Below are 17,988 nucleotides of genomic sequence, written 5' to 3' on the forward strand. Positions count from 1 at the left end.
TCTGATGGACCCTTTACTATCCCATGAGGCCACAGGAGAGGATTTGTGAATGCCAGTAATGCAACGCAACTGAAGCTGGTAGGTCACATGATAATGACAACATGGTGAATGTAGTACATTCAGATTACATTCATACTACAAACATTCATACTTTGTAGAACTTACTTTTTTAGCAGTCGCGAAGTAATTACTTATTCAAAATACTCAAGAGAGTATGTGATTTCGGATGCAGCCAATGTTCTATAGGTGTCTTTATTTGAATCTCCTTTCAAATCTCCCTTCAATTTGTATATGGGGTGAAGACATCAATGACAGTTCACAAATTTGAAATTTGTTTGTTTATAAGCTATGCAACAAAACAAGGAAAGACAAATTTCTCACAACATTGCTGTTAGTACAACCTCCGGCTATAAATCAAGCTCAAAATAACTGCTTTAGATGTATTTTTCAGTTGCAGTTTTTATGAATGTGTTTAAAATGATCTCTACTCACATGATATAAAGATGCCAGTTATATCAGTACAGTGTCAATATTTTTGACATGCAACAGGTCGTCTCATAGAGGCCAACAAGTTGATGTCACATGATCAGCTGAATGGTACTTTCTTTATCTTGATGACCCTTCTATTACTGGACTCTTGGGGTTGCAGAATGAATAAATCATGTGACAATGAGATATTTCTACAATGGCATATTGGTAATCTACTTTGTTTTCTGCTTCAACACCAGTAAGTGTCACTATATAATCCCAAACTACTGCACTGAAAAACAGATTTTTTGAAGTTGTAAATAAAATAAAGATTATTGGAGTATGTTTTACAAACAAATACTATTTTAGTCATTCTACGTAAAAAAATAAATAAATAAAATAAAATAAAATAAATAAATCACATTAATTCATGTGTTACTTGTTTCTTTGTAATTATTTGTTAAATTTCTAAGTGAAAATATCTTCAAAGCAAATCCTTCAACAAATTTGCTTCAGTGTATCATATCAGCTAGTGCAAAATAAAACCTTTTTGTTTATGTTGCACTTGATCATGCAGCAGTCATCTTGGACTTATACTGACAACTAGTGGCATGGAGCATAATTTGCATGTAGAATCACGCAAAAAAAATAAATAAATAAAATAAAATGCTAATTGCAGTCAGCCATTGTTAATTTATTCTGTAAGACAAAGTGTCCAGTAACAGGTAATCTTTACTTTACAATATTTTTTCCATATTTTGTTAAGTGTAAAACTGTTTACTGCAGGAAAATTATTGAGTGCATTTTTAAAGGGATAGTTCACACAAAAAAATGAAATTCTGTCATCATTTACTCACTCTCATGTAAGGAAGCTTCCACCACTGAATAAAAAATAAAAAAGGTAATTACAACTTTATCTTACAATTCTGAATTTTTTTCTCACAATTGTGAGTTTACATCTCACAATTCTGACTTTTTTTCAAAAAGTCAGTCTTTTTTTCCTCAGAATTGGACATTATAACTCGCAATTGCAAGTTTATATCTCAAAATTATGAGAAAAGAAATCAGAATAGTGAGATATAAACTCGCATTTGCGAGTTATAAAGTCAGAATCAAAATTGCGAAAAAAAAAACAGTCTGAATTGCGGGATATAAACTTGCAATTGCAGTCACAATTGCAATTGCAAGTTTTTATCTCGCAATTGTGAGATAAAAAAGTCAGAATTCTGAAATAAAAATTCGCAATTATCTTTTAAATTGCCTTATTCCATGGCGGAAACAAGCTTCCATACTCACGTCTTTTCTACTGAGCCCCGCACATGACATGCAGGAAAAAAAATAAAAAAAATAGTAGGCTAAATCATGCACACGACTTACTAATTTGTTACCTCAATTTGCTAAATTGTGCGCACAATTTAGCAAATTGAGGGAATGAAATAGTAAATCATGTGCACAATTTAGTAAATTGAGGGAACAAATTAGTAAATAGTGCACATGATTTACTTTTTTTTCTTGCAGGTCATGTGCAGGGCTCCGTACGTTTCAAACCTTCATGACTTTCTTTTTTCTTTGGAACACAAAATATTTTTTTAAAAATTCAGATTGTTGGCAATCAAGTGGTTTTGGTGAACATTGACTTCAATTGTGTTGACAAAAAAACAAAAACATTGAGACATTAATCAAAATATCTTATGTTTCACAGAAGAAGTCTTACGGGTTTGGAATGGGTTACGGTTAAGCTAATGATGTCATTTCTAAAAGTTATTTCTATATGATTGAAGAAATGTCAAATATAAACATACATTTACTTAAAAAGCACAGTAAAGCAAAGTAATTTTTGACTGGAAATGCTAATATTAATATTTTGATTCATGCACACTTAACACTCCAAAACATGAGGTGATAGCTCAAAGTCCAGAGAAGTACGGTAATCTGGACCAATCAGGAATTTGCGCAACAAGACAGGCAAGTCTTTTTTGAACAGGGAAGGAATATTCCCACAGAGTTCCACAGATTTAATATAAAGAAAACAAGATTAAGTATGTACCAGTATCATTATTTAGCTATGGCGGTAAGTGAGGTGTCAAACGCACTCAAATTTAAAGCCTGCTTCTCTTATCCTAAAACGTAAACAGCAATCTGTGCTGGAAACTCCACTCATGCCCATTGTGGAAGCTTATCCTCCTGTTATTGTTGTTCACAGAGGCCTAGTCTTTGAGAATGAAGCGGAACGTGGCGCGTCAAAGGTGACAGTCTTCACAGGCAGACACTGAGTGATGGCCATAGCACTCACCTTCCTGGAACCGCTATCACCTTACACATCCACATCAAGTCAGAGACCAAGCCTCACGCTTGACTTCATCCAACAAACAACCTAAGAGCCACCGACACAAGAAAGAGCCCCATCTCCTGTTTCAGAGGGTCACCTTCATGACAGACTGATGTAGCACCTTTCTTCATGGCGACACTGGACTTTAGGGAAAACACTGACTGCTCTGATTTCAAGCTTCTCTGCTTGACATTACTGTGATTTCTTTTCTTCGGTGGATGCAATATATGTATAAGAAAAAAGCATGAGTGCTATCTCATACTAAGGATCTGATCTAACCCCTAAACCTAAGTATTAAACGTTGATGCATAATTCTGTAAGTGATCGACCGGAACACTACAGTAACTATCAAGCAATGCTGTAGAAACCATTCAAACCAGAACACCTAGCAACGTGGAGGCAAAAATTTGCATTAGCAACTGTCAGACACTTTGGACCACTTACAAGGAAAATGTGTCAACAACATAAAAAAAAAACAAAAAATGATGAAATTCAGCTCCTAAGTTCCTTCAGACTCCTTAAAACTCAAGAAGAGCCACTTGGAAATGGTAACGGTGTAGTGCATCATGATATACATCTTTATAGTTTGTGAATAACTTGCTTTGAGCTCAAACTAATTCTAAAATCCAGACAAACATGTTGGACTCAGACACATTTAAACTTTCTGTTTCTGTAAAATGTTTCTGTCATTTAAATATTTAACAGGGAATTACAAAAGTTCATAATGTTTTTTGATCAGGAAAAATAAACTGACACTAAATATAAAGGTTTTGCACTTTTTGAATTGTTGTTTCTCAGACAGAGTGCTGAATATTAGGGAAGTGTTTACTTTCAAAACTACAATCAAAGTAACCTGACAGAGAAATTATGATAAAAAAAATAAATAAAAAATGTATGGGTAGCTGACAATTAACTTACCAGATGTTGAAGGGAAGGAATATATTTCAGGTTTTGTTACTTGTCGTTGTATTTCAAATTTTTCATTTTCACAATTTTTCTTTTTTTTTTTTTTTTTTTGCAATTCGCTTTAATAGTCATGTTGCATGACAAGAGTTTTAAAATTTTTATGTAATGAAGTGCAAATATTACAAAAATGTGCACATAAAAACTGCACATATAATTATCTAAAAATTCTAATTAAGATACACTACTGTTAAAAAGTTTTGGGTCAGTAAGAATTTAAAAAAATAAATTAATATTTTTATTCGGCAAGGATGCATTAATTAAAAATCATTACAAAAAATTATATATTTTAAATAAATGCTATTCATTTATTTAAACTTTATTTATATTCATTAAAGAATACTGAAGAAAGAAAAACGTATCACAGTTCAACACAATTTCTGATTTCTGAAGGATCATGTGACACTAAAGACTGGAATAATATATTTTAAAATGTAAAGAGCTATTGTAAATTGTAATATTATTTCACAGTATTACTGTTTTTACTGTATTTTTAAATTAAATAAATGCAACCTTGGTGAGCATAAGAAGCTTTTTTCAAAACAATTCCCAAACTTTTGAATGGTGGTATAGGCGATAAGGAGAATAATAGACTACACTGCTTGAAATTTCATGTCATCTACCCATATACAGATGTTTAGTTCTAAGAAACACATTTAAAAAAAGAGGAACAAAGCGGGAACGCAGCCAAAATGAGAGTCTTGAAGATGAGCCGCCAGAGACAGACAGCGAAGAAAGGGCAAAAGCAACCAAAGAAAAGTAAAAGTTCTGCGTGCGTTTTGAAATGAAGCTCGTCAGTTAGTGTGGGAAAAGTAGACCTCACGTGATACGGTTGCACCACAACCGAGACGCTCTACTCACCGTCCATGTGGCTGACTTGGCGGTGCTAGACTGCTGGAAGGTGACCTCGAAGTTGTGTGGCCCAGGGTAGTCGGTGTTGGAGGGGATGGCCGGAGCTGGAGACATGGCCTCAAAGGTCGAGTTTGGCTGGGAGTAGGGTGACGGCGTTGGCACGTTGGATGTGGTCTCTGAGCTGTAGGGACTGGTAGACGCTGGTCTGTTCCCCAAACCTTGTTCCATACTGCTGCTCAGTAGGCTGTACTGAGACTAAGTGAAAAGGCAGAAAGAGAAGGAGGGTGAGACAGGTAAAGGAGTGGGAGGGAGACAGGTGAAGGAGGGAGGCAAAAAAGTTGACACTGAAGGAAAGAGGGAGGAGATAAGACTCCATCCACTCCACTTCTACAGCTCCAGTTACACAGTTTTGGGACGTACGAGAGGGAGCCATGCCTCCAGGCAAAGGGTAGGTTGTAAAACACAACCGTAATCTGTCCAATGTCTAATTGCCTGCCATTCTCTTCTCTAACTTACAAACACAAAACTCACAGATCATACCCACCACTCATAAATTACGTCTTCATGTGCGTACCTCAACAGGTGTGTTGAAAGTAAAGCTCAGATGGACTAATTTGGTAACAAATGATGTATTCTCATCCTTTTGACGAGTTCAAAGTCCTCAAATATAGACTTCATTATTTTACATTTGTTTCATCATTTTTAATATTTCTAGCTTTATAAATATTAACATTTCTCAACATTACTCACACTTAGGGTTAGTGAATTATCCCATACCAGTTTTGTGGACATTAATGACATTTCAAAGTGTGCAGTTTGTTGAAGAGAGGTGTGTCATTATTTTTCTAAAGCCGCGTTTCCACCGCAGCAACTTTCTCCAGGAACGAGGGACTTTGGGGTGGTACTCTGTGTGTTTCGACCACAGGGATCAGGGTCTAAATGAAGTTCTGGGTAAAAATCTCCCCCTCAGAAAGTCCCTGCTCGCGAGGTAGCACTTTTTCAAAGTTCAGAAACTTTCGGGGGTGTGACTTGCTGAACATGCTGATTGGTTGAGTTCATGCAGCATTTTGATTGGTTGACTCCACGCAGCATTTTATTTCAACCACCATTTTTAAAAGTCTGTCGCGGTGCGTTCAGTAAGAGTTGTTTGCAATTCAAATCAACAATGGAGTTTAAAAATATGACCGATGGACCAGCGACGAGGTTCAGGCTTTATTAAGCTTAAATGCGGAGGATGAAATCCAGCGGGAACTGGAAAGTCGTGCACAGTCCTACGTCACCGGACTTAACCTTCATGGTACTTTAGACCACGATGGAAACACAGACAGCAACAGGTCTGTGGGGGGAAAAAAGTTCCTGGGACAAATTGTTCCGGGTAATTTCAGTGGAAAAGCGGCTTAAGTTATCATACGTATGATTTCACTACGGACTATAAAATGTAAAAAAAAAAAATGTAGGGAAACAAACTCAGACTTGGAAGCCAGAGTCAGAAGCCACTTTTCCATCGAAATTACCCAGAACAATTTGTCCCAGAAAAAATGTTCCCCCAGACCTGTTGCTGTCTGCATTTCCATTGCGGTCTAAACTGAAGATTAAGTCCAGTGACTTAAGATTGCACGCGACTCTCCAGTTCCCGCTGGATTCGGTCCTCCGCATATAAGCTTAATAAAGCCTGAACCTCTGTGTCGGCCCATCAGTCGTAATTTTTAAAATCCATTGTTGATTCGAATAGAAAACAACTCTTATGGTGGCTGCATGGAGTCAACCAATCAAAATGCTTCGTGAACTCAACCAATCAACTTTGAAAAAGTACTACCTCGTGAGCAGGTACTTTCTGAGGGGGGAATTTTTACCCAGAACTTCATTTAGACCCTGGTTCCTGCGGTTGAAACACAACGAGTACCACCCCAAAGTCCTTAGGGAAAGTTCCTGCAGTGGAAACGCGGCTATAGCTAAAAATCATAACATTAAAAAAGACTTTGGGTGGGATCTTTTGACTTGGGCCAGTGAGGACCCACCAAAAAAAATAACCCAGAGCAACTTAGAAACACCCTAGCAACCACCCAGAACACTCTATCAACCACTCTAGCAATGCCCAAGAAACCACAACACTTAATTGGAGAGGTTTTCACTGACAATCACCACTTGCGTTTTCCTCAGAAATCAAATGTAAAAATCTACATTATGCTGTTATTATATAAATATGATATAAAAATTATCTTCAAAACCTCAAAAAAATGAAAGCAAATAAATGCTATTATCACTTGACTCATGCAGAGCAGAGATGTCTTGATATAATGACTCAAAGTCCATGAAAAAAGTATGATGGGTAATGATTCCCACAAAACCTCTAGACCAATCAGAGCCATGTGAAATAAGATAACCAAAACTGAAACACAAGTCAAGCAAAGGGTTGTCTTTACCTACTTTTTCAGATAGTATATTGTCCAAACCAACAGAACCACATGTCCTCTGCTGTCAAACGACACACTGACGAACCCATAGGAACCATAGTGAGTAAAACACTCATCTCTCAAAGATTTTAGACTTTATCACCTGTTTTCGCTAGTCTCTCCCTCCCCAAGACATCTCCTCTGGAGTCATGATCCTTGTGGACATAGTGAATAAGAGCGGGTGGAGTCCAGAGGGACGGAGGTCAGTAACCACATATTGTCCTAATTATGGCATATCAGCAGTCAGACAACACCTGCACAAGTATATACTTGCTGAAAAACACTTTCTCAAGACTCTTCCTGTGTGAATAACACCATTCAAGCATGTACAGGAGAAAAGGGAACAAGAGAAATGGTTCAAAGGTAGAGAGATGAGTTTTTCATGCATGCAATTAATTGCAAACTAGAACCAAGTGGTGCTTCCTGTGCAAAACTCACCAATAAAAGTCTAGAGTGTTGCCAGGATGTTGCTAAGTGGTTGCTAGGGTGTTCTGAGTCGTTATTTACTGGCCCAAGTCAAAAAGCTCACTCCAAGTTTTTATATCCCTCCTTCAGTGTAAGTCTATGGGACTTTTCAACCTGTTTTATCGTCCACCAGGAGGCAATTGCAAATCTGACCACTACAAGCCACATCTCTCCTCAACAAGTAGCAAGACTTGAAGAATCACACATGCATGTAAGTTACATACTTAAGTTTAGAACTTTGAGGTTTGTTCAAATCCATAACCGTAAGTATGTTCAGCAGTAATTGTGATGCTTGCTTTAGCATATACCTACAATATATCCCATATGTCCTAGTTTTATGAATTTAGTTTTTGCCTCAAATAGGGGGCTTTCCATAAAGGATCTCTTCAAATGAACAAGAAAATGTGAGAAACGCTGTTTCAGAGTTAACCACACACACACACACACACACACACACACACACACACACACACACACACACACACTCAGGTGTGCCTCATCAGTAAGTCTCAACATGTTCTGTGACAAGTTGAAACAGAACAGAAGCATTGTTGTGTATGCGTATGCGTGTGTGTGTGTGTGTGTGTGTGTGTGTGTGTGTGTGTGTGTGTGAGTGAGAGAGAGAGAGAGAGAGAGAGAGAGAGAGAGAGAGAGACAGACGTGTGTGCTGTGTGTGAGTAAATGATTCAATGTTTCATTTTTGGCACACACATGCAATGTCTCTCTCTCTCTCTCAATCTACATATAATGAATGAATGGTCCATTAAACTATAATCCGTATCAACATTAAATATCAGGTTTTTTTATATAACTGACAAGAGTACAAAATAAAACCAAACTGACATTCATTCAGACAAGAAATTCAACTATATAATGAAGGCAAATTTTAACTGAAAAGTTAGAGAACTCACTGCAAGTTGTCACATTCATTTAAAAAGTTAAACATTTATTCATTATATAATATTTAATTTATTAATTACATATTTATTCAATTTTATTAAATATTTTTTGGTCGAAACAATGGTATCTTGCATTTGACATCTTTTCATTTATTTTTTTGTGATTCTTTTTTTTTTTTTTTCTGTTTATGTTTTGCTGTGAAGCCTGTAATATGCTGTTTAATGCCAGGACTGCTGTGACAACTTACCCCATATAATGTGAGAACGTGTTCTATGAACTAAGTGACAACAAGTCCATGAATATCTGTCAGATTTTGCATAACTGTGGGCTGCAGAAAAGTTTTGTATAATAACATGTAAAAACAGCACCCTCTGCTGAAAACACAAAGAATTGCCATTATATCCTAAAGAAGATTTATTTTTTGGACTCCGTAAACAGGTGTGAGATCAGATGACCGAGCTAAAATGCAAAATATTACTAAAACCAAAACAATCAAATGGCGCATCTTTAAGTCAGCTAACAAAATCTCTGAAATCCCTCAAAAATGAATCAAAACAATACCAAAGTTCACAGAAAGGAACATCAACAGGTGTCCTTCTTACAGATGTGCTGGAGCTATAGCATCAAAACAGATGAAGGTTTTCCATTAAGCAACATCATACATAATCAAGCCACATTAATAATACATGAACATCTTTTAATTATTAAGTATGTATATTCACCAGTTATAATCAAATTATTATTTGCAAATCAATTACAGATAAACTTTGCACTGAAGAGCCTCACCAAAGACTGCTATACCAATATATGGTGCAATAGGAGATCAACTAAAATAAAATAAAATAAAATAAAATAAAACAGCCAGTAAAGAAACAATATTGCTCCGGAAAAATCAATGGAATCATTCAGAAACTGCTCACCTACCGTGCTGTAGTAATGAGGCAGGTCACCGATACACAGCATTGTAACGTTCCCGCTAGGCAGGCAAAAGACAGGGGAGATTCTCCCACTGGTCTGGTCATGTGACCTCACAGAATACACAGGTGAGTTCTGCAATTCTCAGTTCTTTCCGTTTCACCTCTTCACTTCAGATGCTCTGAATGAAACTAACTTGACACAACAACTCAAGGAAAGGTAACGCACTGTGAGTTGCTTTTTCTGATTTTCCGCCAGTTTTCCTTGCCCTGTCAGCTTCTAGATGCAGCCAACAACAAATCTTTGGCCCTCCCACTTTTTGGCCTCATGACTATTCATTAACTAAAAAAGCAGGCCTAGACTTGCCCACTTGTCTTTTAGACTATACCATTTTTTTCAAGAGGGGTGGTTAGTTTCCTTTGGCTTTCCGATTTTTTTTCTGTATATTTTTTAATTAGTTCTGAAATTAACTACATCTTTTTAAATAGCTAGACGTCACAAAAAGATAACCAAGTGGTTGGAGCAATTCCGCATAAGAGCCAAGTGAAAAACAAACACTTGAAAATCAATAGATTCTTGAAAATGCTTGTCCAAGTCTAAAGTCAACAACCAAAACATCTCAATAAAGAGAAGGAAATCCATATGCCCTAGAACAGATATTTCATTGAATTCTGGAAACACTGATGCAGAAAGTCAAATATGCACAAAAGCAATGCACAAGATATATAATGAATTCAACTCGCAAAACCGTCATATTTCACCTAAAAAAAACAACAACAACAACAACAACAAAAAGAAAAAACATTATATTTATATATATATATATATATATATATATATATATATATATATGTGTGTGTGTGTATGTATATGTATGTATATATATATATATATATATATATATATATATATAGTCTATATTTTATTATTAAATATTTTATGTATTTGCTGTACTCCTTTATGCTGATTTTATTAACAAATCTTTTATAATCCATCATTATAAGTAAGAAACAGTAAGAACAGCAAGAAATGCTATATTACAGTAATAAGAATCTAATGAGATTCACAATTTAAAATAATGAAAATTTAAAATAAAATGTTCAGTATGCATTAATATTGTAATGACAACTGCGGGAAATGTCATATAACGTCATATAATTAAAGTCATAACATCCTAATGGTCCTAAAATAGGCTTCCTTTTCTTTATTCAAAATATAATTTCTTATTTCTTTCTTTTGATTTTGGGGTAAAATGTGACCTTGTGAGATTTAGCCAAATATCCTGTGTCTCCATCTATTCATCCATCTCTCCTGCTCTCTGTTTCCCGGCACGTGCGCCCCAGATGGGAGGCAGCAGCAGGTGTCGTGTTCCTGGCTTGGCTTTTCTCTCTAATTAAGGCATCACAACCTCCCACTACACCCTCCACTCACATACTCTGACCTGCTGCAGAGCCTGAAGGGAGGGAAAAAACAGCACAGGAGAGGGAAACTAGGGACTGAGGAGGGAATCCTGATGGATAAGGAGGGAAAACCAAGAAGGTGTTTTTTTTTTTTTTTTTTTTGGTGGATGGGAGGATGACGTTGCTGTACTCTATGGAGCCCCACACATGACATGCAGGGAAAAAAAAATGTAGGCTAAATCGTGCACACGATTTACTAATTGTTACTAATTGTGCGCACAATTTACTGAACGAATCAGTGAATTGTGCGCACAATTTAGCAAATCGAGGGAAAGAATCCGTAAATCGTGCGTACGATTTAGCAAATGGAGGGAATGAATTAGTAAATCGTGCACACGATTAATAAATCGAGGGAACAAATCTGTAAATCGTGTGCACGATTAATAAATCGAGGGAACAAATCTGTAAATCGTGCGTACGATTTAGCAAATCGAGCGAACAAAACAGTAAATCGTGCACATGATTAATAAATCGAGGGAACAAATTAGTAAATAGTGTGTACGATTTTGTAAATCGAGGGAACGAATCAGTAAATCATGCACACGATTAATAAATCAAGGAAACAAATCATTAAATTGTGCGTACGATTTAGTAAATCGAGGGAACGAATTAGTAAATCGTGCACATGATTAATAAATCAAAGGGAACAAATCAGTAAATCATGCTTACGATTTAGCAAATCGAGGGAATGAAACAGTAAATCGTGCGCACGACTAATAAATCAAGGGAACGAATCAGTAAATAGTGTGTACGATTTAGTAAATCGAGGGAACGAATTAGTAAATTGTGCACATGATTAATAAATCAAGGGAACTAATTAGTAAATAATTCGTACAATTTAGTCATTTGATGGAACAAATTAGTAAATCTTGCGCACAATTAATAAATCGAGGGAAAGAATCAGTAAATCATACATACGATTTAGCAAATCGAGGGAACAAAACAGTAAATCGTGCACACGATTAATAAATCAAGGGAACAAATCAGTAAATCGTACATACGATTTAGCAAATTGTACATACAATTTAGCAAATCAGTAAATTGTATGTACGATTTAGCAAATCGAGGGAACAAATCAGTTAATCGTACATACGATTTAGCAAATCGAGGGAACGAAACAGTAAATCGTACGTACGATTTAGCAAATCGAGGGAACGAAACAGTAAATCGTACGTACAAATTAGCAAATCGAGGGAACAAATCAGTAAATCATGCGCATGATTAATAAATCGAGGGAATGAATCAGTAAATCGTGCGTACAAATTAGCAAATCGAGGGAATGAATCAGTAAATCGTGCGTACGATTTAGCAAATCGAGGGAACGAAACAGTAAATTGTGCTCACATTTTAGTAAATTGAGGGAACGAATTAGTAAATCATGCGCACAATTTACTTTTTTTTCTTGCATGTCATGTGCAGGGCTCCGTAATACTCTAACTAAAACTCTTCACTTAATTTTTGTAATTCTTTTATAATTATTATACCTTCAGTTTTATGCTTTTATGTCACCATTTTAATTGACAGATTACATGTAATTAATTCATATTAATTATGCTTGCATAACTGCAAAAAAAGCTAATTATAAGCAAAATACAATAAACAAATATTAATACCACAAAGATAAATACTACCCCATCCTGTCAAGTTGGATTCACTTCTCTTTGATTGGTTTTACTGAGAATGTATTGTATGTTTGTAAATCAATACACTGCAGTTGTATTTGCTTGACACTCAGAGAATGTTCCGCCGGCTTCTTACCATGACGTTGTCGTTCATGTCTCTCATGTGGTAGACGTCCATGCAGACTTCAGCGCGGTTGCTGGGCAGGCTGCTGGAAGCCACCCTGTCCCCTGAGTGTCCTGCCTGAGGAAGCTCAAAATATGTGCTGTCTGGCTCACTGTAACAAGACAAAGAGACTGTACGTGAATCAAAAATGGATTATATAAGCAGGTTCAGCTTATATTAAAAGGTCATGTAAAAGATTTCACATATGTAATTCAAAGAAAACAAACTGCAGTTTATCTTGAAATAGTGCAAATTAATTGTTATTAATATCAAAATGTGCTGCTGATATCACAGACATTAATTAACACTTATTAATTTTTCGCACCTGTTATTCATTTCATTGATTGGTTTGTCTGTGTATTTAAGCTCTGGATTACTTTCTGTTCATTGTCTGTTCTCATCACGTTGTAATCAGTTGTTCTGTTCTTGCTTTTTCAGTGTTCTGAGTATTTTGTTTTGAGTTTTGTTAATAAATCTGATACTGCTGCATTTAAATCTGTTTCCTCGTCATTCGCAATCGAAAGTTGACAATGACCAGTGTTGGGAAAAGTTACTTTTAAAACTAATGCATTACAATATTGCGTTACTCTCTTTATGGAAAGAAATGGGTTACATTACTACTTTTGCGTTACTTTTTCTCACCTGGGCTGGGCTTGCTTGTTTGCTTTTTAATAACAAACAAAAGTTCTATTTTTGGCAAATGTAAAGGCCAATTCACACCAAAAGGCTGAAGGAAATGCAAATTCACGCCTTTACAGAGGGAGCAGCTCAAACAAACCTTTCAGCTGTGCTGCCATTCTGGATTGCAGAAGAATAGGATGCAGGAGAAGAAAGTTCAACACTCTTACTTCAGCAATAAAAACAAAAAAAGAAACACAAATGTGATGTTTATCTAAGTAATTTTTGCTTATTAGTATGGTTCAATGTATTTAACATTTAATTAATGCAGGTTTGCATAATATTCTGAGTTTGCATTTCACTATTTCATTTATTTTGAGGAATACTGGATCTTTTTTGCACAAGTGAGTTGAGTTAATGCATGTTCACATTTCGTCTAGAACTACAATAACCATTATGTTCACAGAGCACACACAACGCCTCGGCATTTACTCCCAACAGAAGAGCTGTCAGTAAATAAATGGGCAAACAAACTAACTTATTTGAAAAAGTAACTCAGATATTTTGTTGCACATTTAGAGGGATAGTTCACCCAAAAATGGAAAATCTGTCATCATTTACTCCCCCTCAAGTTGTTCCAAACCTGTATACATTTCTTTGTTCTGCTGTACACAAAGGAAGATGTTTGTAACCAAGCAGATCTCGCCTCCCATTGACTATAATAGTATTTTTTTCCCTACTATGGTAGCCAATGGGGGGCGAGATCTGCTTGGTTACAAACATTCTTCCAAATATCTTCCTTTGTGTACAGCAGAACAAAGACATTTATACAGGTTTGGAACAACTTGAGGGGGAGTAAATGATGACAGAATTTTCATTTTTGGGTGAACTATCCCTTTAAAAGTAATGCGTTACTTTACTAGTTACTTGATAAAAGTAATCTGATTAAGTAACTCGCATTACTTCTTAAGCCCAGAACACACCAAGCCGATGTCGACGAACTAGTGGCGTTGAAAGCAGACTGCAGAGTTGGCTCACGTCGGCAGCATCTGGGTCCAAAGTTGCCCTGACACACCAAACCAACGCTCGACACCCGACAGCCAAGTAGCACGTCCATTCTGCGCCTGCGTAAGAAGAAATGCCTTTCCGTACCAGCAGATGGCAGTAGCTGAACAGCCAATCAGAATGATCAGATGGCCCAACTGACCGACGAGCTCCGACGCCGATTCAACATGTCGAATCGGCCGAAAAAAAGCCGTTGAGGACCAATTTCAGCCAACTGTGCGGAACACACTGAGAAAACTTAGTCGGCCGACGAACAAAAACTGCCTGACAGCCGACTGTTGGCTTGGTGTGTTCCGGGCTTAATGTGTTACCCCCCCAACACTGCATATGACAACACAACAAAAATGCATGTGACTGCTAGTAAATAAACTCACAGGGTACTCCACAAGTGTTCAAAGGTTGTACCCTCATCAGCGGTGGATGACTGGGACATCTTGGATGTTGGACAATCCACCGCAGGGCAGATCACACTGAAAAACACAAACCAAACAAGAGGGTTACATACATAAAATAAAAGCACCCGTGACAAACAAAATCATCAGTAAAATGACCCGTTGCAGTCAGTTACATACAGTATACATGCAACTGTAACTAAATATGCAATACAGCGCACATGGAATTCTTTAGTACACTTTTTTTTTTTAAATGGTCAACTGATAATAACATCTAAATTAACTGGTTTTATTCAAGTCAAAAATATTCTTTAATATTGCTGAATCAACCTAAATACATTAAATTATACCAACAAAATACATTTTATGTATTAAATCATGTAAAAAACAAACAAACAAACAGCTCTTTAAGGTAAACAACTGCAGGTTACCACTTTCTACAGTGAAGAGCAAGATTTTGACAGTATGAATCACCATCCACTTTTTTTGTATGGGAAAAAAATATCTTGTTACATGAAAAAACGGAGGTTTGAAATGGCAAGAGGGTGCATAAATTATTACAGAATCTTGATTTGAAGGTGAACAAGTTATAGTGAAATTGGTATTAATACTCTAAAAAAGAGGTTAATTCAAATGTTTAAAACTACATTTGATATTATTAGATATTAAATAAAAAACGTAATAGTCTTCCGAATTATATTTAATACCTATATAATGATTAATCACAAATGTTATACAGTAATGGACCCTGTAATTTTATAATGGACCCAGATTCTAAAGAGGGAGTATGTTATAACTGCTCTGTACTCATGCTCTGTAAAATAACTCTTAAACTGCATCACACTGTGTAGAAATTGAACACAGACAGGATTCGATTTAAAAGTAATTTCCACCCTGCTGCCCAATGCATCATCTGAAGTTTGAATCCCAGCAGACTTTGAGGCTGGATGCACAGATTCAGAATAAAGATGCCAGGCTTGACGTGTCCAAACCTGCCTGGCACTGTTCCACAGTGACCACATACTTCCTCCATCATATTACTCACAGGAAATGAGGGCTAGAAAAGTGTATCCTAACCACACAAAAACAAGTCAACACAGAAAGTGAGTCTGTTGCAGTTGTGGACCATCAAAACTGTAACATACTATAACACACCCAATAGAAAATCCTCAAATTTCATGGACAGCTAAGATCAGCATCAGCAGGTTAGGTCATTTAATTAGCTATATATTGGTCATGATTTCGCAATCAAATAATTTTATACTTATTTGAAGGTTGGAAAAAGCAATAATGTTTATTAATGTTCTTTTTTTTTCTTTTTTTTTTTAGAAAAAGGCAAGATAAAGGACTCAAACACCCATATCTATTTATTATTACTAAAAAATATCAACATCCCTTATATTGTGGATGATATTTAAAGTAGCTATTTTAAAGATGATTAATTTCACTCATGTTCATGTAAATTAGATAAATTTAAATATGACAATCACAATGCTATTCTTTGATACATTGTTATGTTTCCACATACTGTAGGTTGAAACTGAATTAAAAAAAATAAATAAATAAACATTTTTCATAGGTGCATAAATTACGCATTTTTAAAATGGTGTATTCACCTTATCAATCAGTCAATCAATCAATCAATCAATACAATCAATAAAAGGCAATATTTTTTACTCCAGTGAATATTTCTCAAAGGCTTATTCAATTCTTATTCAATTTCTGTATGTGCTAAAAAAGATACTGAAGATTCCCAACATTTTTGTCTAGGAAAAAAGTTGTTGTAAATAAAGTAAGATTAGTTTATTAAACACACATTGACTTTGAACCTGGCATAGGTTCTTCAGCAAAATCTTAATAGTAAAATAACTGTAAAACACAGAAAAATGTAATAGTAAACTTAATTTTTTATAATATATGTACAATGTATAATATATGTATGTATATATATTAAATGTATACATTTATAGCATGCATATAACATTTATAACAAATACTCATTTAAAACAGTTTAGCGTTTCAGTTAAATACCGACTCTGTGGTTTTATTTTGTTCACTTGTTAGCTATTACAAACCAAAAAGATGATATTATAGGCTCCTTGTAATTTGGATGTAACAAAATAATTTTAAGCGATTTTAGAAACGTTTAAAACCAACATTCTGCTATAGAAAAACATTTATTTTTACTCAAGATATTACAGAGATAATTCTTGTGACAACTTCCCCATGACAACTAGCCCGGTGTCCCCTTAATTTAAAATGGAATAGACAAGTAAATCTAAATGTGCTAATTTAAAAATTATAATTTAAAAGAAGAATAAAAAAGAAAACGTTTTCTCATATAATAGTGCTTTCAAGGCAGAACACATAGCCTGTTTACTGTTGTGCAACGCGCGTCGCGCCTGTTCCCTCGGTAACGCCGCGTGCAAAAGACGGCCTATTGGCATAAGCTAAATTAAGGTTTACTCAAACAAAACTCATTGAACATTTCAAAGGATCATTATATGATCACAAAAACAACAACAACAACAAAAAACCTCATAAAACCATCGTTTGCTCCTAAATTCTTCTCAATATCTGCTTTTTCGTTGAGGATTTTAGTCCAATCTCCCTAATTTTGCATGTAAAATTTAAAAACAATCAACAAAGCAAAACTAAAATAGTTTTAATAAATAAATAAATAAATAAATAAAACGTCGCTAAATAATTAATTCCAACCTGGGAAAGACGACAAAAGCTCAAAACAACTGAATTTGGATGAGGGCAAGTTTTCGTTTACATCACCTAAATGTGAAGTCCGACCTCTGTAGTTTTACGAACGAGGCAACATCGTGTTTACAAATTTTGACCAGTATTCCCGTGGTAGCTGCCACCTTGAGAGGAGTTAAAGCTCTGCCAGCAATTATACACAGACAACAGGGATTCAAGCGGAGAATTGAATTAGCACTTGACGAAGGCCTTGTATTTCAGAACTAATGAAGCTGTGTCTTACCGATGCTCACACCGAACAGCCCAAAAATTGATCAGCCATAGCCAGGAGTATAGCCCACTTCACCGGTTAATGCGTCATGGACAAAAAGTGCTAAATTCTTCCTTTGCACCGGTTAATTTCAGGGTGGATTCATATATAGCATATGTTAAAACAGAAGAGCCTTGAAAGCCATAGGAAATTTTGCGAAAATATTCATAAAGACTGCAAACTCCTTCGAGCGACCATAACTCTACTCAGCGCAGTACTGAACCAATGCAGCGCCCTTGACAACCAATTACACAGAAGCCGTCACACATCACCTGCCTTCATTTTACCTCTATTTAACTTCTTA

At 35.8% G+C, this 17,988-nt stretch overlaps 1 protein-coding gene across 9 annotated transcripts in view; it reads right to left on the minus strand.

Moving 5' to 3' along the window:
• Nucleotides 1-17,988, minus strand: part of tp73 (tumor protein p73) — a 48,065-nt gene that overhangs the window by 29,053 nt on the left and 1,024 nt on the right. For 4 of the 9 annotated variants that reach the window (XM_051902697.1, XM_051902693.1, XM_051902700.1 and 1 more), the window contains exons 2-4: nt 14,648-14,743; nt 12,564-12,702; nt 4,622-4,867 (exon numbers count right to left, since the gene is read on the minus strand). In XM_051902697.1, the coding sequence (XP_051758657.1) occupies nt 4,622-4,867; nt 12,564-12,702; nt 14,648-14,706 (444 nt within the window). In that variant the 5' untranslated portion in view covers nt 14,707-14,743. Of the gene's footprint in view, nt 1-4,621; nt 4,868-9,354; nt 9,583-12,563; nt 12,722-14,647; nt 14,744-17,657; nt 17,918-17,988 lie in introns of those variants that run through there. The other 5 variants (XM_051902694.1, XM_051902696.1, XM_051902702.1 and 2 more) reach the window with 5 other exon arrangements.

The sequence above is a fragment of the Ctenopharyngodon idella genome, chromosome 8, assembly GCF_019924925.1.
Source record: "Ctenopharyngodon idella isolate HZGC_01 chromosome 8, HZGC01, whole genome shotgun sequence".
Lineage (NCBI taxonomy): Eukaryota > Metazoa > Chordata > Actinopteri > Cypriniformes > Xenocyprididae > Ctenopharyngodon > Ctenopharyngodon idella.